Consider the following 17,967-nt stretch of genomic DNA (forward strand, 5'->3'; position numbering starts at 1 on the left):
CCCCAAGTGCCCCGATGGGAAAAATGAGGGACTTACTCCTCCAAGGGTCACCAATGAAGCAGAAGCCCACCCCTCCCCTTCAAGGTGGCAGAGGAAAGACAGAAGCTGCTATATGAGCAACTTCTCCAGCAGATGAAGTGGCATGCGGGGTCGGGACAGACTGGCTATAGTTGCCCACAAAGTTACACAGGGCAATGAAAACACTTTCAACCCCACACTACAAATTCCAGGGTAGAGATCCATCCTCTCATAAGTAGGCACAGGCCCCAAGCACCACCCGCCCCCAGCGCTTAGTACAGTGCCTGGCACATAGTAAGCGCTTAAATACCGCAATGATTATTATTACCTTATGCCAGGTTTGGACCACTAGGCTATGGGTTCCTGAACACCACCGCAGATCCAAAGCACTGCACTCACACCCGAGATGGTTCAGAGCTGTCAGTCCCCGTCCCCAGAAACCAACCATGGGCTGTTTATATTAACCACTGCCCCATCCACCAAGGCAGAATTGCAGAAGAGAGTGGCCAAAATTAAGGGGAATTTTTTTCTTGTGTGTGTGTGTGGCAAGGGGATGGACTGAATGCAAGGGAGAAAGGGAAATATACACACTGGAGGCTACAACCAGAACGTATTTTGTGTCACCAGGCTTAACTGCAACGTTTCAGTGATATACTGCTTTATCCTTTTTAATTTCAATACACAACTGTAAATCATACTAGCTTCAGTGTTAGTCACTGAACTGCTTTTGAAAGTTCAGTCTGCTGCCTGTACTTTGGCAGAAGCTTCCACATAACATATCAATTTTTATGGCACTGTAATTGTGACAAACGTTCACAATTGTAAAAAAAAAAAAGCCCTTTGAAGAAACTTTTTAAACAATGTGAAGCAGGGTAAGCAGGCTATTTAGAGGGATCAAATACTGGCAGCAAAATCTGGATGAGGCGAACACTACAGGGAGCGCATTATTGTGGAAATTGTTTTTGAAGATTACTTTGGTTGTTCTTCCCCAGTGGCTCTCCACATTTTCCCTCCTCCTCCTGCCTTTTTTTTTTTTTGGTCCCTTTTTAAGAGCATAAAATGTATTTTGCTCTAACACTGAGCTGAGAACACACACGATTCTTCTTTCACACTAAGCAAGAGAGAGGTACCTCTTTCTGCTAACAATGTTAACAGCACAGTAAGGTGCAGTAAAAAATTGGAATGCTCCTTTCAGAAAAACATCCGCTAATTATATATTTGGTAAAATCAGTTAAAAACTTTTTCCTCTGGGAATTGATGCTTTTTCCTATTTGCTTATACTGAGGACCTTAAAATTCCTACTAGATAACCTATGCTACTGTTAAAGTGTTGTAAAATTAAATTCACTTGCACTGTCTGAAATTAAAAATGCTCACACACACACACACACACACACACACTCTCTCTCTCTCTCTCTCTCTCTCTCTCTCTCTCTGTTCTTTAGAAAAAAAGTTCTTACCCAGAAAATCACTTCCAAAAATACTGAGTTTTTCCCAAACACAATTCATGTATACAGTCTTTCACATCCTAAAGAATTGATGGACTAAATTATGCTTGACACTGGATCCTGGAAAGGTTCAGAAAGCCAGCTCTGAAATTTAACCATTTTTGTCATTTGGACGAAGGACAAAACTCCATCATTTTAGAATGTTAAAGAAAAGTCTGGAGTTGAGCAGATGCGATTCAATTTGGGAAAATGAGAAAAAGTGGTACATGAGGGAAAGGATAGAAGCACTCTACATATAACCAAGAACACTATGCTAGCCAAACTAGAAAAATAATATGGATTTACCTCATATGGACACATCCAATATTTCCCATACTGAGCTCATGCTGCGAAGAGATATGGGTAGTCTTGGTTAACTCCATTATTGTGAAACTTCAATCTGCATCCTTACTACTGCCAGAGAGTGTCTACTGCAAACTGCCGGCCCCTGGGAAACATTTTCCTTAATTTTCCACACAACGGAGCAGAGAAAATTGATACCAATGTGAAATGGTTTCCGAATGTTCTAGAGAAAATCGATTGGCAATTTTTCTTTCTTTTGTTGACTAATACCGCAATACACTTATTCCATACTTCTAACGGACTTGGCGGAAATGATCTTTGGAGACATACACACACACACACATATTATTGCTCATCACCAGCTCCTTGGATATATAGGAATTGGTACTGTTCTCAGAGCATAGTTTAGCCTTACACACCAGAAGCTACAAATGAGCTCAAGCATGACACGTGGTGGGTTTGTTCTGTTACACAGGTGATTCACATGGGCTTCCTGCATCTTTTCCAACTCCTGCAGTTTCTGAAAGCTTCAAAATGGTAGCAGGGTGGGCGTGGGGAGGGAAGAGGTATCATGGTCATTTTTAACAAGTAGATCACCGATGATTGCAAATCTACAGTGAACCCCAGCAGCGTTCAAGTCATGGTTCACTTTAACCAAAAGGTTAGAGATAAACGAGGCTGCCGCGTCTCGTCACTATCGTTATGAAAACTATAAAACGAACTAAGATGTATCTGCTGCAGGAGGGTTGACGGTGCGTTGTCTCACTGCATTCTGCGAAAAGTCTCTGTTGGATGCCTTTTTGTTCTCAGCATCATCATCCGAAAGATCTTCTTCATCGGCCTCTTGTTCCTCTTCCAATTTTTTCAAGATCCGGGTAGATTCTGGTGGTATTTTTTCTTAGAGGTAAAGAACACACACAGTTGTGGTACGAAGTTTTGGTTTTACCACGAGAACCTAGCCTAAGACCTTGGATATTTTCACACCTTACTAATGGTCTAAAAGCAAATAAAGATCAAATTGCTATAGCTTTTGTTAAACCAAGGTTTGGGACTTCAATGGTAAGTAGTCCCTATTAAATACTTCCAAATGCCAAAACCCTAAACACCAAAAATACAAAAGTAGGTGGAGTCAGAACAGAGAAGCACCTCATTTTTACCAAACGTAGCTTTCTTCTCGATTCCTAGGATCAGGATATTAGTTCTAAAATGCTCCTTCAACAAAGCCTCAGACTGGTAAGGGAACCAAACTACGTGAATTATAAGAAAGTAGAGAATAGCAGGCAGCACAAAACAATGTTTAAGTTAACCCCAGCTGCACTTTACAGGTGCTGCTCTTAAGACACCCACAGAAGTTACCTCTGAACAAAATATCCTGCATTCTTAATATCTTCACTCTAAACAAATACAAAATGATGTCCAACAGTTCACGCTTAAGCATCCCAAATATTCTTTATACACAGAAAAAACACACTGGAGACCGTTCCGCACTTATAGTCTAGACGGATATTAAAATAAGTTACAAACAAGGGAAGCGACAGAGTAAGGATATGTACATACGTGACATGTGACAGTGCTCTGCACATAGTAAGCTCTCAATAAATACGATTGATTGATGTGAGGGGTAAGAGGGGTAAGCTCACCTCCTCCAGGAGGCCTTCCCAGACTGAGCCCCCTTTTTCCTCTCCTCCTCCCCATCCCCCCGGCCCTACCTCCTTCCCCTTCCCACAGCACTTGTATAGATATTTGTACAGATTTATTACTCTATTTTACTTGTACATATTTACTATTTATTCTGCTCATGATGTGCATATAGCTTTATTTCTATTTGTTCTGATGATTTTGACACCTGTCTACATGTTTTATTTTGTTGTCTGTCTCCCCCTTCTAGACTGTGGGCCCGTTGTCGGGTAGGGACCGTCTCTCTCTGTTGCCGACTTGGACTTCCCAAGCGCTTAGTCCAGTGCTCTGCACACAGTAAGTACTCAATAAATATGATTGAATGAATGAATGAAGTACTTAAGTGCTTAAGAGGAGCAGCGTGGCTCAGTGGAAAGAGCACGGGCTTTGGAGTCAGAGGTCATGAGTTTGAATCCCGACTCTGCCACGTGTCTGCTGTGTGACTTTGGGCAAGTCACTTCACGTCTCAGAGCCTCAGTTACCTCATCTGTAAAATGGGGATGATGACTGTGAGCCCCATGCGGGACAACCTGATCACCTTGTATCCCCCCAGCGCTAGAACAGTGCTTTGCACATAGTAAGCACTTAATAAATGCCATCATTATTATTATTATTATTAAGGGGGTACAGACCCAAGTGCACATGTGATGCAGGAGGAAGGGCAAATAGGGTGGTCATAGCCAGAGTTTAGAGGGATATCACCAACAATTGAAAAATCCAGCCTAGGGACTGGGTGGCAACTAAGAGAGGTGGGTTAGGAGTAGGGCAATAGGGATGGAGGCTATCTGACCCACACCTGCAAAAGCAGGTTCCTTCTTTCTCTCTCCTTGCCTCACGCCAGGTTGAGGGCCTTAAGAGCAACAAACTGTAACAAGATAAACTTAATTCCAGTCATCAATCATGGCACTAGGAGGGCATATTTGGAATGATGAACGGCAAAGAAGTTGGTCTGACAGGAGGATAGCCAGATGCCAATGCAGTTACTTTTTCACTAGCTAATCAAGCTGTAAAAGTACTGAATCAGCCTTGGAAAGCTTGACCAGAAACTCAGCAACCAGCCTCAGAGGCAAGATGAGTCCATTGAGGATTCTGGGACAGGGGTTCCCTTTTGAACCTTCTAGACTGTGAGCCCATTGTTGGGTAGGGACTGTCTCTATATGTTGCCAACTTGTACTTCCCAAGCGCTTAGTACAGTGCTCTGCATACAGTAAGCGCTCAACAAATACGATTGATTGATTGATTGAAGTGAGAATCTTGCTCCAATGCTCATAGAAGGACTGCCCCTGCAGCAGAGGAATTTCTAAAAAGGTGGAATTCTAAAATGTACTTACTTGAATAGGGGTACTGCTGGGGTCTCTGTCTTTTTGAAGGACAAAGGCAGTCTGCTACAAATACCATAATCTGTAGGAAAAAAACAAATAAGGGTTTGAATTCCTCCTCGTTCCTCACAAAACTACACTAATACCTCAAATTACGCCATTAACTTTTGAGGTAATCAGAAAAGAGGCTATACTCACAAGTCCCAGGACAAGTCCTGAACACAGAGTGACTAAAGCAAATATTACATATGATCCCCAAACTGGTATTCCAAGATCTTCTGTGAAATAGTTATGGCAGTGCTAGATGCAAAAGAAGAAAAAGAAGGGCACCAAGGAATTGATCATTTAAAAATGTAGAATCAAAACATTTTGCAGTGTTTAAAGCCATCTAGAGCTGCACAGGTCTTTCTGAAGTACCAAAGTACACGACTCCTCTCAAAGACCTTGGACGGCTGACCCCTCCTCACCAGAGTGCTGTCATCTACTTCAATGTGCCATCACCCTTGGCCATCCTGCCTCCTCTCTGTTGCTCAAGCCTTCTTCCTACCTGACTTGCCTAGAAAAACCTCTAGTTTTTCAGACCCCTTCTAAAAAGTCACCTTTTCTAAGCTGCTGGTTATTCTTCCTGCTTCCCACACTTGCACAGGGAATATGTCTTCTGCTTCTACTGCATCTCCCAAGCATTTAGGAGAGTACTGTGCCTTCTGTAAGCTTTTGATACATATTATTCCGACTACTACTATTTCCCTCATGTTCTTAACTGTTTATTTGTTCACCTCTATCCACTTAACTTTACTACTTGTGGGTGTTTGGTCTTTTGTATGGATTAAATGCTCCTTGAGGCTAGGGAGCATGTGTTCTCTAGTACCTAGTGCAATCCTCTGCTTTCAAAATTGTTACTTTAGAAGCCAAACTTGAGCACATACCCTAATCCACATAGATAGCTGAAAAAGAGCCGACATGCTGCTCATCCTGAAAAAAAAAAACAAAAAAAAAAATAGATTAGGAAACAAATAGTCTAATTCTGCACCAGAATGAAAAATAAAATGGATTATTTAGCCTTTTCTAGACTAGATTGTGGATTTACCACTGATTTTCATCACTGTAAGATAATGGCTTATAGCAGAACTTCTTGTAGACAAAGTTATTAACAACCACATAACTTTTCCATAACGTAAGCATGTGGGCCCAGTTTTATTTATTCTCTCTTTTCCATTAATGTAAGCTTTCCTGTCCTTCCCTTCCCATTCTCCCTCCTAAACTGTAGGTCCATAGGGACTGTGTCTAACCTGATTATCCCTTATCTACCCCGAGCACTTAGTACAGTATTTGGCTCCCAGTAAGTGCTTAACAAATACTACAATTATTACCAAGAAGTTTTAATACATTTAGGCCAGTCTCCTTTATCAAATTTTCCAGGTTTTGGGGCCGTGCCAAACGTTTCTGAAAATCTTGGGTACTAATCCCTCCTTTTTTCCTTTTTCCTGCCTCTCCTAATGCAATTCTCATCCCTGCATGAGGAAGCAAGTTCCCTTTATACCTGCAGAAACTCATTCAATTTGCCACCTCTGTTCCAAGCTGTTCATCCTGCCCTACAACCAAACGCAATGCAAGTAGCTAATAATAATAATAACAATTGTGGTAATTTGTTAAGCGCTTACTATTGGAGAAGCAGCGTGGCTCAGTGGAAAGAGCACGGGCTTTGGAGTCAGAGGTCATGGGTTCAAATCCCGGCTCCGCCAATTGTCAGCTGTATGACTTTGGGCAAGTCACTTCACTTCTCTGTGCCTCAGTTACCTCATCTGGAAAATGGGGATTAAGACTGTGAGCCTCCCGTGGGACAACCTGATCACCTTGTAACCTCCCCAGCAATTAGAACAGTGCTTTGCACATAGTAAGCGCTTAATAAATGCCATCATTATTATTATTATTATGTGCCAGGCACTGTATTAAGCACAAGGGTAGATCAGGTTGGACACAGTACTTGTCTCACCTGGGGCTCACAATCTTAATCCCCATATTACAGACGAGATAACTAAGGCCCAGAGAAGTTAAGTGACTTGTCCAAGGTCACACAGCAGGCAAGCGGCGGAGTCAGAATTAGAACCCGGGTCCTTCTGACTCTGAGGCCCATGCTCTATCTACTAGGCCATACTGCTTTTCAAGGAGATGAGAGATGCCCATGCCTGAATATTACTCATGGCTCAGACCTAAACGACATCCTCTTTGGGTTCCCTCGTAACCTCTGGTTCAACCCAAGCTCTCTCCACTCCAGCCTAGCAGGATGGAGTAGTTTTATCAACCAGACTGCTGGGAGACTCACTGGTGTAAAGAGATTTTTCTGCTAGTGCCACATATGGCCATCTCAACATAAACAGAGAGGAAATCTATTCTGCCTACGCATATAGAGTGCCTATAAATAATATATACAAAATAGATCCCCTTTTCTCCTGGGGAATTTTAACCTCTTCTTAATGGGCCTCTTGATTCCAGATCAGCTAAAATAAAACAATAATCTGACTTTATTCCCACAACTCACTCTGTAAATCAGAACAAAATTTAAATATGTTTCAAAAACACAAAATATTACCTATGGTCTTGCACTACAAAGCTTTATCCATTTAGTAATTTATATTTTCACTCCTAAATTTCAGTCCATACCAACTCTGTTACACTGTACTCTCCCAAGAGTGTAGAACAGTGCTCTGCGCCCAATAAATATGATTGATTGTGCCCTAGAAGGTGACTTAAGAACTGGACATAATAACAACGATACTTACAGAATAGAACGGGGCCCAAACCATGAAGAGACAGGTTCAATACTCTTCCATTCTTTATCGCTTATGAAGTTTATGAAGTCCTTTTTTGTTCTTGGACCCTGGTACCTCCTAAATTCTCCATCTTTACAACTACATTCAAGGAGACAGACTATGAGTATATTTGTCATACCTACTCCATAAGCTCTGCATAGAATACCATCAGTTGATGAAAAGATGTGTCCCTTCCAGTAACTTCTGTGACCCTTACTATTATGTTTCCCCCCAAACTTGATATTGAATTGTCACTTATTTGTAAAGCCTTTAGTATTATCCAAAAGGTCAAGTGTTTTGATGATCTTTTACAAATTAGCCCAAGGCTAAAGGGTAGCTCTGAAGAGCATTGTAAATGAAAAAAAAATCATATCTCTATGTCTATGTTTACATGAAATCTGAAAACTTCCTCATCTTCATTACCACTAATCTCACTTCCATTAAATGATAAAAATCCAAACTATACGAGGACCATATTTATTTTACTTTGCACATACTTACTGATAGATGGTGGGGAGGGCAGTTATGATGAATCGGCCACTCAGTCCTGCAAATGGACATAAAGGCTTGAGAAACGGAAAAAGGAGTCTGGCAAAAGAGAATTTTCTGGCCTTCAGAAAGACTTCACCACTCACCCTCTTCAAATGAATTATTTATTTCTCAGAGTCAAGGACTCAAACAAATTTTAAAAAAAGATCAAGTGATTTACACTGTTACATTTATCTGATTTCCTCTGTATTCCCTGAATGTTAAATGATTATATTTTAAAGGATGCCAAAGCCATACTGTTCAATTAAACAACAGAAGATAATCTTAGACAAAGTTTCCCTAAATTGCTTGTACCATGAAAAAATTTCTAGGTAAATCTAGAAGGAAAAGCAAAAGTAAGCATGCGGTAATAAAAATCGGTGGGTCGGCAGAATAAAATTCAGTAGGGTGCCCAGTTTGGAGGAGTAGGAAGACACACACGCTCACCTGGCTGCTCTGTGACATCCACCTTTGCAATGTTAACTTCCAGATCTTCACCCCACTCGGCAAAGTTTTCCCATTCTGGTTGAAGGTTCTGACAAGCAGGACACCACGGCGCATAACTAGGAGACAGCAAAAGTCTAAATCAAATGAAGCTTGAGGGAGGAGGCAGAGGAAAATGGCCTTCCCCCTAAATAGCACCTCGTGCGATAGAGTGGGTTGCACTAATAATAATCAGCACGGCAAATATTAATAGACACAGTATTTCACCCAACGAATTCTCTCCTTCCTAACCCTGTCAGATCATCCCGTTGGTGTGTGGCAAGGAAAAGGAAAATTTCCGGTTCCAATTTTTACTCCTGGGAAAACAAATGGTTCCTAAGTTCACAACAAAGCATAGTCAAGTGTCAGCTTGACAGTAAAGGCAGTTCTTAGGACTCGTGAAATTCAGCGTAGAAAGAGAGCACCCCTGCTGAGAAATCTGAAGCTAAAAAATCACAATGATTCATTCATCTGTGGGGGTGGAAGCTTGCAAAGTGCCAGGGCAAATCTTTGAGTACCATGAAGATCGGTGTGGTTATGTGGGTTTTCCTCATCCTACCAAATCTGTACTGCTTTCACGCTTGAACATTATGAATCAGCATTGGTTTCTCTTTGCCATTTCATTTTGAAAATGTTCACCTCCAACTCCACAATCCCTTCGGGCCATCCTACTCTATCTTCTACTTAGAGAAGCAGCGTGGCTCAGTGGAAAGAGCCCGGGCTTTGGAGACAGCGGTCATGGGTTCAAATCCCGGCTCCGCCACTTGTCAGCTGTGTGACTTTGGGCAAGTCACTTCACTTCTCGGGGCCTCAGTTACCTCATCTGTAAAATGGGGATGAAGACTGAGCCCCCCGTGGGACAACCTGATCACCATGTAACCTCCCCAGTGCTTAGAACAGTGCTTTGCACATAGTAAGCGCTTAATACCATCATTATTATTATTATTATTCTACTTTACTCCAAAGCTTACAGACTTTGACTTTCGTTAATTCTGAGTCACTTGTTCTGTTTAGGACATACAGAGCCGACTGTTGGGTAGTGACTGTCTCTATATGTTGCCAACTTGTACTTCCCAAGCGCTTAGTACAGTGCTCTGCACACAGTAAGCGCTCAATAAATACGATTGATTGATTGATTTTTTTTAAATCTCTCTCTGCGCTCAGCTTTAAAGGTTGACATTTTAGAAACAATCAGAAAATTCAGGCTAAACAAAACAAAAAAGACTCTCTTGATAAGAAACTCCCTATTCGTTCAATCTTATTTATTCAGTCAATCATATTGAGTGCTTACTGTGTGCACAGCACTGTACTAAGCGCTTGGGAAGTACAAATCGGCAACATATAGAGACGGTCCCCAACAAACAATGGGCTCACAGTCTAAAAATAATAATAATTACGGTATTTGTTAAGTGCTTACTATGTGCCAGGCACTGTACTAAACGCTGGGGTAGATACAAGCAAATCAGGTTGGACACAGTCCCTGTCCCACGGGGAGTTCACAGTCTCAATCCCCATTTTACAGATGAGGTAACTGAGGCACAGAGAAGTAAAGTGACTTTCCCAAGGTCACACAGCAGAGAAGTGGCAGATCCGGGACTAGAACCCATGACGTCCTGATTCCCAGGCCTGTGCTCTATCCACCACGCCAACTGTGTGCAAAGCATTGTACTAAGCGCTTGGGAGAGTACAATATAACAATAAACACATTCCCTGCCTATGCTATAATAATCCTAGAACGTAACTCTTCATCTAGCAGCGTGGCTCAGTGGAAAGAGCATGGCAACTGTGTGACTTTGGGCAAGTCACTTAACTTCTCTGTGCCTCAGTTACCTCATCTGTCAAATGGGGATTAAGACTGTGAGCCCCACGTGGGGCAACCTGATTACCTTGTATCCCCCCAGCGCTTAGAACGGTGCTTGGCACATAGTAAGCGCTTAACAGATACCATCACTATTATCTATGTACTGAGCACTCTATCCTCACAGTCTCGTCTAGGTTTGTTCATAAAGTTTCATTCCTTTAATAATAATAATAATAATAATGTTGGTATTTGTTAAGCGCTTACTATGTGCAAAGCACTGTTCTAAGCGCTGGGGGGAACACAAGGAGATGAGGTTGTCCCATGTGGGGCTCACAGTCTTAATTCCCATTTTACAGATGAAGAATGAGTATCCACCTTGTATAGGCAAGGAGTTCAAGGTAGAATTTACCCAGCGAATGAGCTAAATTTAGCAAGTAATTTAACAGTCATGAATGCAGACAAATATATCCCCTTAGCAATATATATCCTTATATATTAGCAATATATATCCTTAGGAAAATATATCCTTCCTGCTGTGGTACCTTCAAACTACTCCAACTTTATGCACAGTGATCCTGGTGAATTCCTAAAAGATTTACTGTTTTTGAGCCTGCTTATCCAAATAACTATTCTCTTTTTCAAGCTTACTAAGGCTGGATTTTGGTATTGCTGGCAAAGAGGGGGTGAAGTGGGTGGTGGGGAGACATGGTGGTCCAGATTCTTGCCAGTCTTTTTTGAGATTAACAGAGAAACAGGAGAAAATGATACTTTCTGCTTTCCCTCCCACTTGTTTGCAATTCATCATCACGCTTCAAAGGGTGTTGACACTCTAGCACTTGTGCCTTTTAACTAGGCACTTTAGGACGAGGGGTTTGGGGGATAAAATCCTTCTACCTTTACCTCGCTTTGAAAAACCCGATTTAAGATTTTGATTTTACGCTGTTGTGGCGATAAAGCTTTCAATTTCACAGCCACTAATTCCGGAGGACTGGCCTCACATTTCAGGTGTTTTAGATTAAACACTTAGCACAGTGCTCTGCACACAGTAAGCGCTCGATAAATACGATTGACGATGATGATTAACTACAATACAGGCAGAAGTGAGCAAAGTAACTGGTTGCCTGGTACAGATCAACTCACTCAATCACTCAATCAATCGTATTTATTGAGCGCTTACTGTGTGCAGAGCACTGTACTAAGCGCTTGGGAAGTACAAGTTGGCGACATATAGAGACAGTCCCTACCCAACAGTGGGAAGCCATAAGGTGTAGCGGTCTTCTTTCATTCACAGGTGCGGTTGAAAAGACCAGCGTGTGCCTGACATTGTAAGCACAGAGACAGTACTACATCGTGGTGATAAGTTTGCACCGTACAGCTCCTCCAGCTGTCTGCACACTGGAAACTTGAGAAGCAGCGTGGCTCAGTGGAAAAGAGCCCGGGCTTTGGAGTCAGAGGTCATGGGTTCGAATCCCGGCTCCACCACTTGTCAGCTGTGTGACTTTGGGCAAGTCACTTCACTTCTCTGGGCCTCAGTTCCCTCATCTGTTAAAATGGGGATTAAGACCGTGAGCCTCACGTGGGACAACCTGACCACCTTGTAACCTCCCCAGCAGCTTAGAACAGTGCTTTGCACATAGTAAGCGCTTAATAAATGCTATTAAAAAAAAAAAAAAAAAAACAGGGTGCTTATCTGTCTCCAACTCCCAATCTTCTGGAACTTCTGCTCACAGAGGGTAGAGTCCCTCTCCACATCAGGCTGGTCCACCTGCTGCGGCTGGCCCAACCAACAGTTTCACAGGGGGTTGTCTGAATTGGGGTTTTCACTTTGCTTCTAAAACTGCTTAACTCTCCCTCCTCTTCCTCCTCTTGCAGCTGCCTGGGGATCCCTGTGCTCAGCTTCCCGTACCACCGGTTCCACAACGCTGAGGAACTGATGATTTCGGCACCTTGTTGTTGGTCACCACTTCCTCTTTTACACCACTTTTAGACTGTGAGCCCACTGTTGGGTAGGGACAGTCTCTCTATGTTGCCAACTTGTACTTCCCAAGCGCTTAGTACAGTGCTCTGCACACAGTAAGCGCTCAATAAATACAATTGATGATGATGATGATGATTTTTGGACTTTAATAATAATAATAATAATAATGATGGCATTTATTAAGCGCTTACTATGTGCAAAGCACTGTTCTAAGCGCTGGGGGGATACAAGGTGTTCAGGTTGTCCCACGGGGGGGCTCACAGTCAATCCCCATTTTACAGATGAGGTAACTGAGGCACAGAGAAGTTAAGTGACTTGCCCAAGGTCACACAGCTGACAATTGGCTTTAAGCTCCTTAAGGGTAAGAATCATGTCTTTTACCGCTTTTTCACCATCCCAAGCACTTAGTATAGTATTCTCCACACAGGAGGCAGTCCATAAATACCACTGGTTGATTCTTTAGTGCAATGTGGGTTTTTCCCCTGCCTGGTTCACAGGCATTCAGGTTTCTTCTTTAGAGAAGCCTGTCTTTATTTACTAATCATATTTATTGAGTGCTATTCTGTTTGCAGAGCACTGTACTGCACGCTTGGGAGAGTATAACAGGCCCACCCCCTGCCCCTGCACAGTAAGTGCTCAATAAATACGATTGATGATGATGGTGATATGTATATATGTTTGTACATATTTATTACTCTATTTATTTATTTATTTTACTTGTACCTATCTATTCTATTTATTTTATTTTGTTAGTATGTTTTGTCTTGTTGTCTGTCTCCCCCTTCTAGACTGTGAGCCCACTGTTGGGTAGGGACCATCTCTGTATGTTGCCAACTTGGCCTTCCCAAGCGCTTAGTACAGTGCTCTGCACATAGTAAGCGCTTAATAAATGCCATGACATATGCATTACTCTATTTATTTTACTTGTACTTATCTATTGTATTTATTTTATTTTGTTAATATGTTTGGCTTTGTTCTCTGTCTCCCCCTTCTAGACTGTGAGCCCACTGTTGGGTAGGGACTGTCTCTATATGTTGCCAGCTTGTACTTCCCAAGCGCTCAGCCCAGTGCTCTGCACACAGTAAGCGCTCAATAAATACGATTGATTGATTGATTCTCCGTCTCCCCCTTCTAGACTGTGAGCCCACTGTTGGGTAGGGACTGTCTCTATATCAATCAATCATATTTATTGAGCGCTTACTGTGTGCAGAGCACTGTACTAAGCGCTTGGGAAATCCAAGTGGGCAACATATAGAGACGGTCCCTACCCAACAGCAGGCTCACAGTCTAGAAGGGGGAGACAGACAACAAAAATCAATCAATCAATCGTATTTATTGAGCGCTTACTGTGTGCAAAGCACTGTACTAAGCGCTTAGGAGGTCCAAGTGGGCAACATATAGAGACGGTCCTTACCCAACAGTGGGCTCACAGTCTAGAAGGGGGAGACAGAGAACAAAAATCAATCAATCAATCGTATTTATTGAGCGCTTACTGTGTGCAGAGCACTGTACTAAGCGCTTGGGAGAGTCCAAGTTGGCAACATCTAGAGACGGTCCCTACCCAACAGCGGGCTCACAGTCTAGAAGGGGGAGACAGACAACAAAACCAAACATATGAACAGAATAAAATAAATAGAATAGATATGTACAAGTAAAATAAATAAATAAATAGATAGATAGATAGATAGATAAATAAATAGAGTAATAAATATGTACAAACATATATACATATATACAGGCTTGCCCTCCCTCTGCCCATCCGCCAAGCTAGCTCTCTTCCGCCCTTCAAGGCCCTGCTGAGAGCTCACCTCCTCCAGGAGGCCTTCCCACACTGAGCCCCTTCCTTCCTCTCCCCCTCGTTCCCCTCTCCATCCCCCCATCTTACCTCCTTCCCTTCCCCACTGCACCTGTATATATGTATATATGTTTGTACATATTTGTTACTCTATTTATTTATTTTACTTGTACATATCTATTCTATTTATTTTATTTTGTTAGTATGTTTGGTTTTGTTCTCCGTCTCCCCCTTTTAGACTGTGAGCCCACTGTTGGGTATGTATATATGTTTGTACATATTTATTACTCTATTTATTTATTTTACTTGTACATATCTATCCTATTTATTTTATTTCGTTAGTACGTTTGGTTTTGTTCTCTGTCTCCCCCTTTTAGACTGTGAGCCCACTGTTGGGTAGGGACTGTCTCTGTATGTTGCCAACTTGTACTTCCCAAGCGCTTAGTCCGGTGCTCTGCACATAGTAAGCGCTCAATAAATACGATTGGTGATGATGAAGAGTCAGGCGAGCAATTTTCCTTCAGTCGCAACACTGCTATTTATCTGAGAACTTGTGAATAACAATTCACAAGATATCATCATCATCAATCGTATTTATTGAGCGCTTACTGTGTGCAGAGCACTGGACTAAGCGCTTGGGAAGTACAAATTGGCAACATCTAGAGGCAGTCCCTACCCAACAGTGGGCTCACAGTCTAAAAGATATGTACAAGTAAAATAAATAGAGTAATAAATATGTACAAACATATATACATGTGCTGTGGGGAAGGGTATGTATATATGTTTGTACATATTTATCACTCTATTTATTTATTTATTTTACTTGTACATATCTATCCTATTTATTTCATTTTGTGAGTATGTTTGGTTTTGTTCTCTGTCTCCCCCTTTTAGACTGTGAGCCCACTGTTGGGTAGGGCCTGTCTCTATGTGTTGCCAACTTGTACTTCCCAAGCGCTTAGTACAGTGCTCTGCACACAGTAAGCGCTCAATAAATACGATTGATTGATTGATTGATTACCTCGCATCATCATCATCATCATCAATCGTATTTATTGAGCGCTTACTGTGTGCAGAGCACTGGACTAAGCGCTTGGGAAGTACAAATTGGCAACATCTAGAGACAGTCCCTACCCAACAGTGGGCTCACGGTCTAGAAGATATGTATAAGTAAAATAAATAAATAAATGGATTTATCGCCTGTTGCCAGCTCGGACTTCCCCAGCGCTTAGTCCAGTGGTCTGCACACGGTAGGCGCTCAATCAATACGATTGATGATTGATTGATCGATTGACCCCCCCAACTCACAACTCGATCATCCACTCGCCGTCCAGCAGGTCCTTCCAGTTGTCGTCCGTGATGGTCCGCACGTCGCTCCGCCGCCGGGCCCGGACCCCCGCGGGGGCCGCCGACAGCAGCAGCAGCAGCAGCAACGGGAGCAGCCGCCATCCTGTCAGCTGAGGCGAACGGCAGCCGACGGCCGCCATCTTCGTCACCCTCCCTCCCGCCCTCAGGGCGCGCGCGCGCACGCGCACTTCCGCCCTCCCTGCGCGTCGCGAGACACCCACCTCACTGCGCATGCCCCCCGCCCTCCTGCCGCGTCGCGAGACACTCACCTCACTGCGCATGCCCCCCGCCCTCCCAGCGCGTCGCGAGCACCCACCTCACTGCGCATGCCCCCCGCCCTCCCTGCGCGTGGCGAGACACCCACCTCACTGCGCATGCGCCCCGCCCTCCCTGAGCGTCGCGAGACACCCACCTCACTGCGCATGCCCCTCGCCCGCCGGCGCTGCGCATGACAGGGGCCGGCCGGCGCGGAGGACGCAGCAGCCTGTCCGTCCCAGTGCGCATGCGCGCCCCCTTTCATTCATTCATTCATTCATTCATTCATTCATTCATTCGCATTTATGGAGCGCTTACTGTGTGCGGAGCACTGGGCTATTTCATTCATTCATTCATTCAATCGTATTTATTGAGCGCTTACTGTGTGCGGAGCACTGGACTATTTCATTCATTCACATGTATATATATTTGTACATATTTATTACTCTATTTTACTTGTACATATCTATTCTATTTATTTTATTTTGTTAGTATGTTTGGTTCTGTTCTCTGTCTCCCCCTTTTAGACTGTGAGCCCACTGTTGGGTAGGGACTGTCTCTATATGTTGCCAACTTGGACTTCCCAAGCGCTTAGTACAGTGCTCTGCACATAGTAAGCGCTCAATAAGTACGATTGATTCATTCATTCAATCATATTTATTGAGCGCTTACTGTGTGCGGAGCACTGGACTATTTCATTCATTCACATGTATATATGTTTGTACATATTTATTACTCTATTTTACTTGTACATATCTATTCTATTTATTTTATTTTGTTAGTATGTTTGGTTTTGTTCTCTGCCTGCCCCTTCTAGACTGTGAGCCCGCTGTTGGGTGGGGACTGTCTCTATGTGTTGCCACCTTGTACTTCCCAAGCGCTTAGTACAGTGCTCTGCACACAGTAAGCGCTCAATAAATACGATTGATGATGATGATGATGATTTTTGGACTTCAATAACCATAGTAATAATAATAATGATGGCATTTATTAAGCGCTTACTATGTGCAAAGCACTGTTCTAAGCGCTGGGGGGATACAAGGTGTTCAGGTTGTCCCACGGGGGGGCTCACAGTCAATCCCCATTTTCCAGATGAGGTAACTGAGGCACAGAGAAGTTAAGTGACTTGCCCAAGGTCACACAGCTGACAATTGGCTGTAAGCTCCTTAAGGGTAAGAATCGTGTCTTTTACCTCTTTTTCACCGTCCCAAGCACTTAGTACAGTATTCTCCACACAGCAGGCAGTCCATGAATACCACTGATTGATTCTTTAGTGCAATGTGGGTTTTTCCCCTGCCTGGTTCACAAGCACTCAGGTTTCTTCTTTAGAGAAGCCTGTCTTTATTTACTAATCATATTTATTGAGTGCTATTCTGTTTGCAGAGCACTGTACTGCACGCTTGGGAGAGTATAACCGGCCCATCCCCTGCCCACAGCGAGCTTCTCTTCCTTCTTTGCAGCCACTTTCATATTGTCCTTCTCAGCCAAGTGAACATTCAAAGCTCCCAAGTGGCATTTAAGTGTTTATTAGGTGGCAAGCATTTCCTCTGGTTCCTTGTCTGTGTGATTAAGCATCTCAAATCTATTTTTACATCAACAAATAAATGGGTTTTGGAGCAAATTAAACCAAAGTGGTCTTTGGAAGGCCAAATGACTCCGTTAGCATATTTTGGACACATAATCAGATGGACTGATTCTCTGGAGAAGACACTAATGCTAGGAAAAGTCCAGGGAAAACATGGAAGAGGCAGACCAGCAGCTAGATGGATAGAGGCCATAACAGCTGTGTGGCTTTGGGCAAGTCACTTAACTGCTCTGTGCCTCGGTTACCTCATCTGTAAAACGGGGATTGACTGTGAGCCCCCCGTGGGACAACCGGATCACCTTGTAGCCTCCCCAGCGCTTAAAACAGTGCTTTGTACATAGTAAGCGCTTAATAAATGCCATTATTATTATTATTAGAAAGGTTGCCGATTATGACAGAGGGCAGGACGTTCTGGAGAAAGTATATCCATGGAGTCGCTATGAATCGGAAATGACTCGGTGGCACTTAATAATAATAAAAATAATGTGGCAAGCACTGTACTAAGTGCTGGGGTGGATAAATCAATCAATTGTATTTATTGAGCGCTTACTGTGTGCAGAGCACTGTACTAAGCGCTTGGGA

The 17,967-nt window shown here is 43.0% G+C and overlaps 1 protein-coding gene across 1 annotated transcript; it reads right to left on the bottom strand.

Annotated features, from left to right (window-relative positions):
* Positions 1-671: 671 nt before the first annotated feature.
* On the bottom strand, positions 672-15,685 carry TMX1 (thioredoxin related transmembrane protein 1). The gene is made up of 8 exons (XM_038756730.1): positions 15,507-15,685; positions 8,589-8,704; positions 8,115-8,160; positions 7,584-7,712; positions 5,730-5,775; positions 5,002-5,103; positions 4,816-4,885; positions 672-2,704 (listed from the first exon to the last, which is right to left on the bottom strand). Exons 1-8 carry the CDS (start codon positions 15,683-15,685, stop codon positions 2,529-2,531), a joined length of 864 nt encoding a protein of 287 aa, XP_038612658.1. The 3' UTR covers positions 672-2,528.
* Positions 15,686-17,967: the final 2,282 nt, after the last annotated feature.

The sequence above is a fragment of the Tachyglossus aculeatus genome, chromosome 14 (assembly GCF_015852505.1).
Source record: "Tachyglossus aculeatus isolate mTacAcu1 chromosome 14, mTacAcu1.pri, whole genome shotgun sequence".
Taxonomy (NCBI): domain Eukaryota; kingdom Metazoa; phylum Chordata; class Mammalia; order Monotremata; family Tachyglossidae; genus Tachyglossus; species Tachyglossus aculeatus.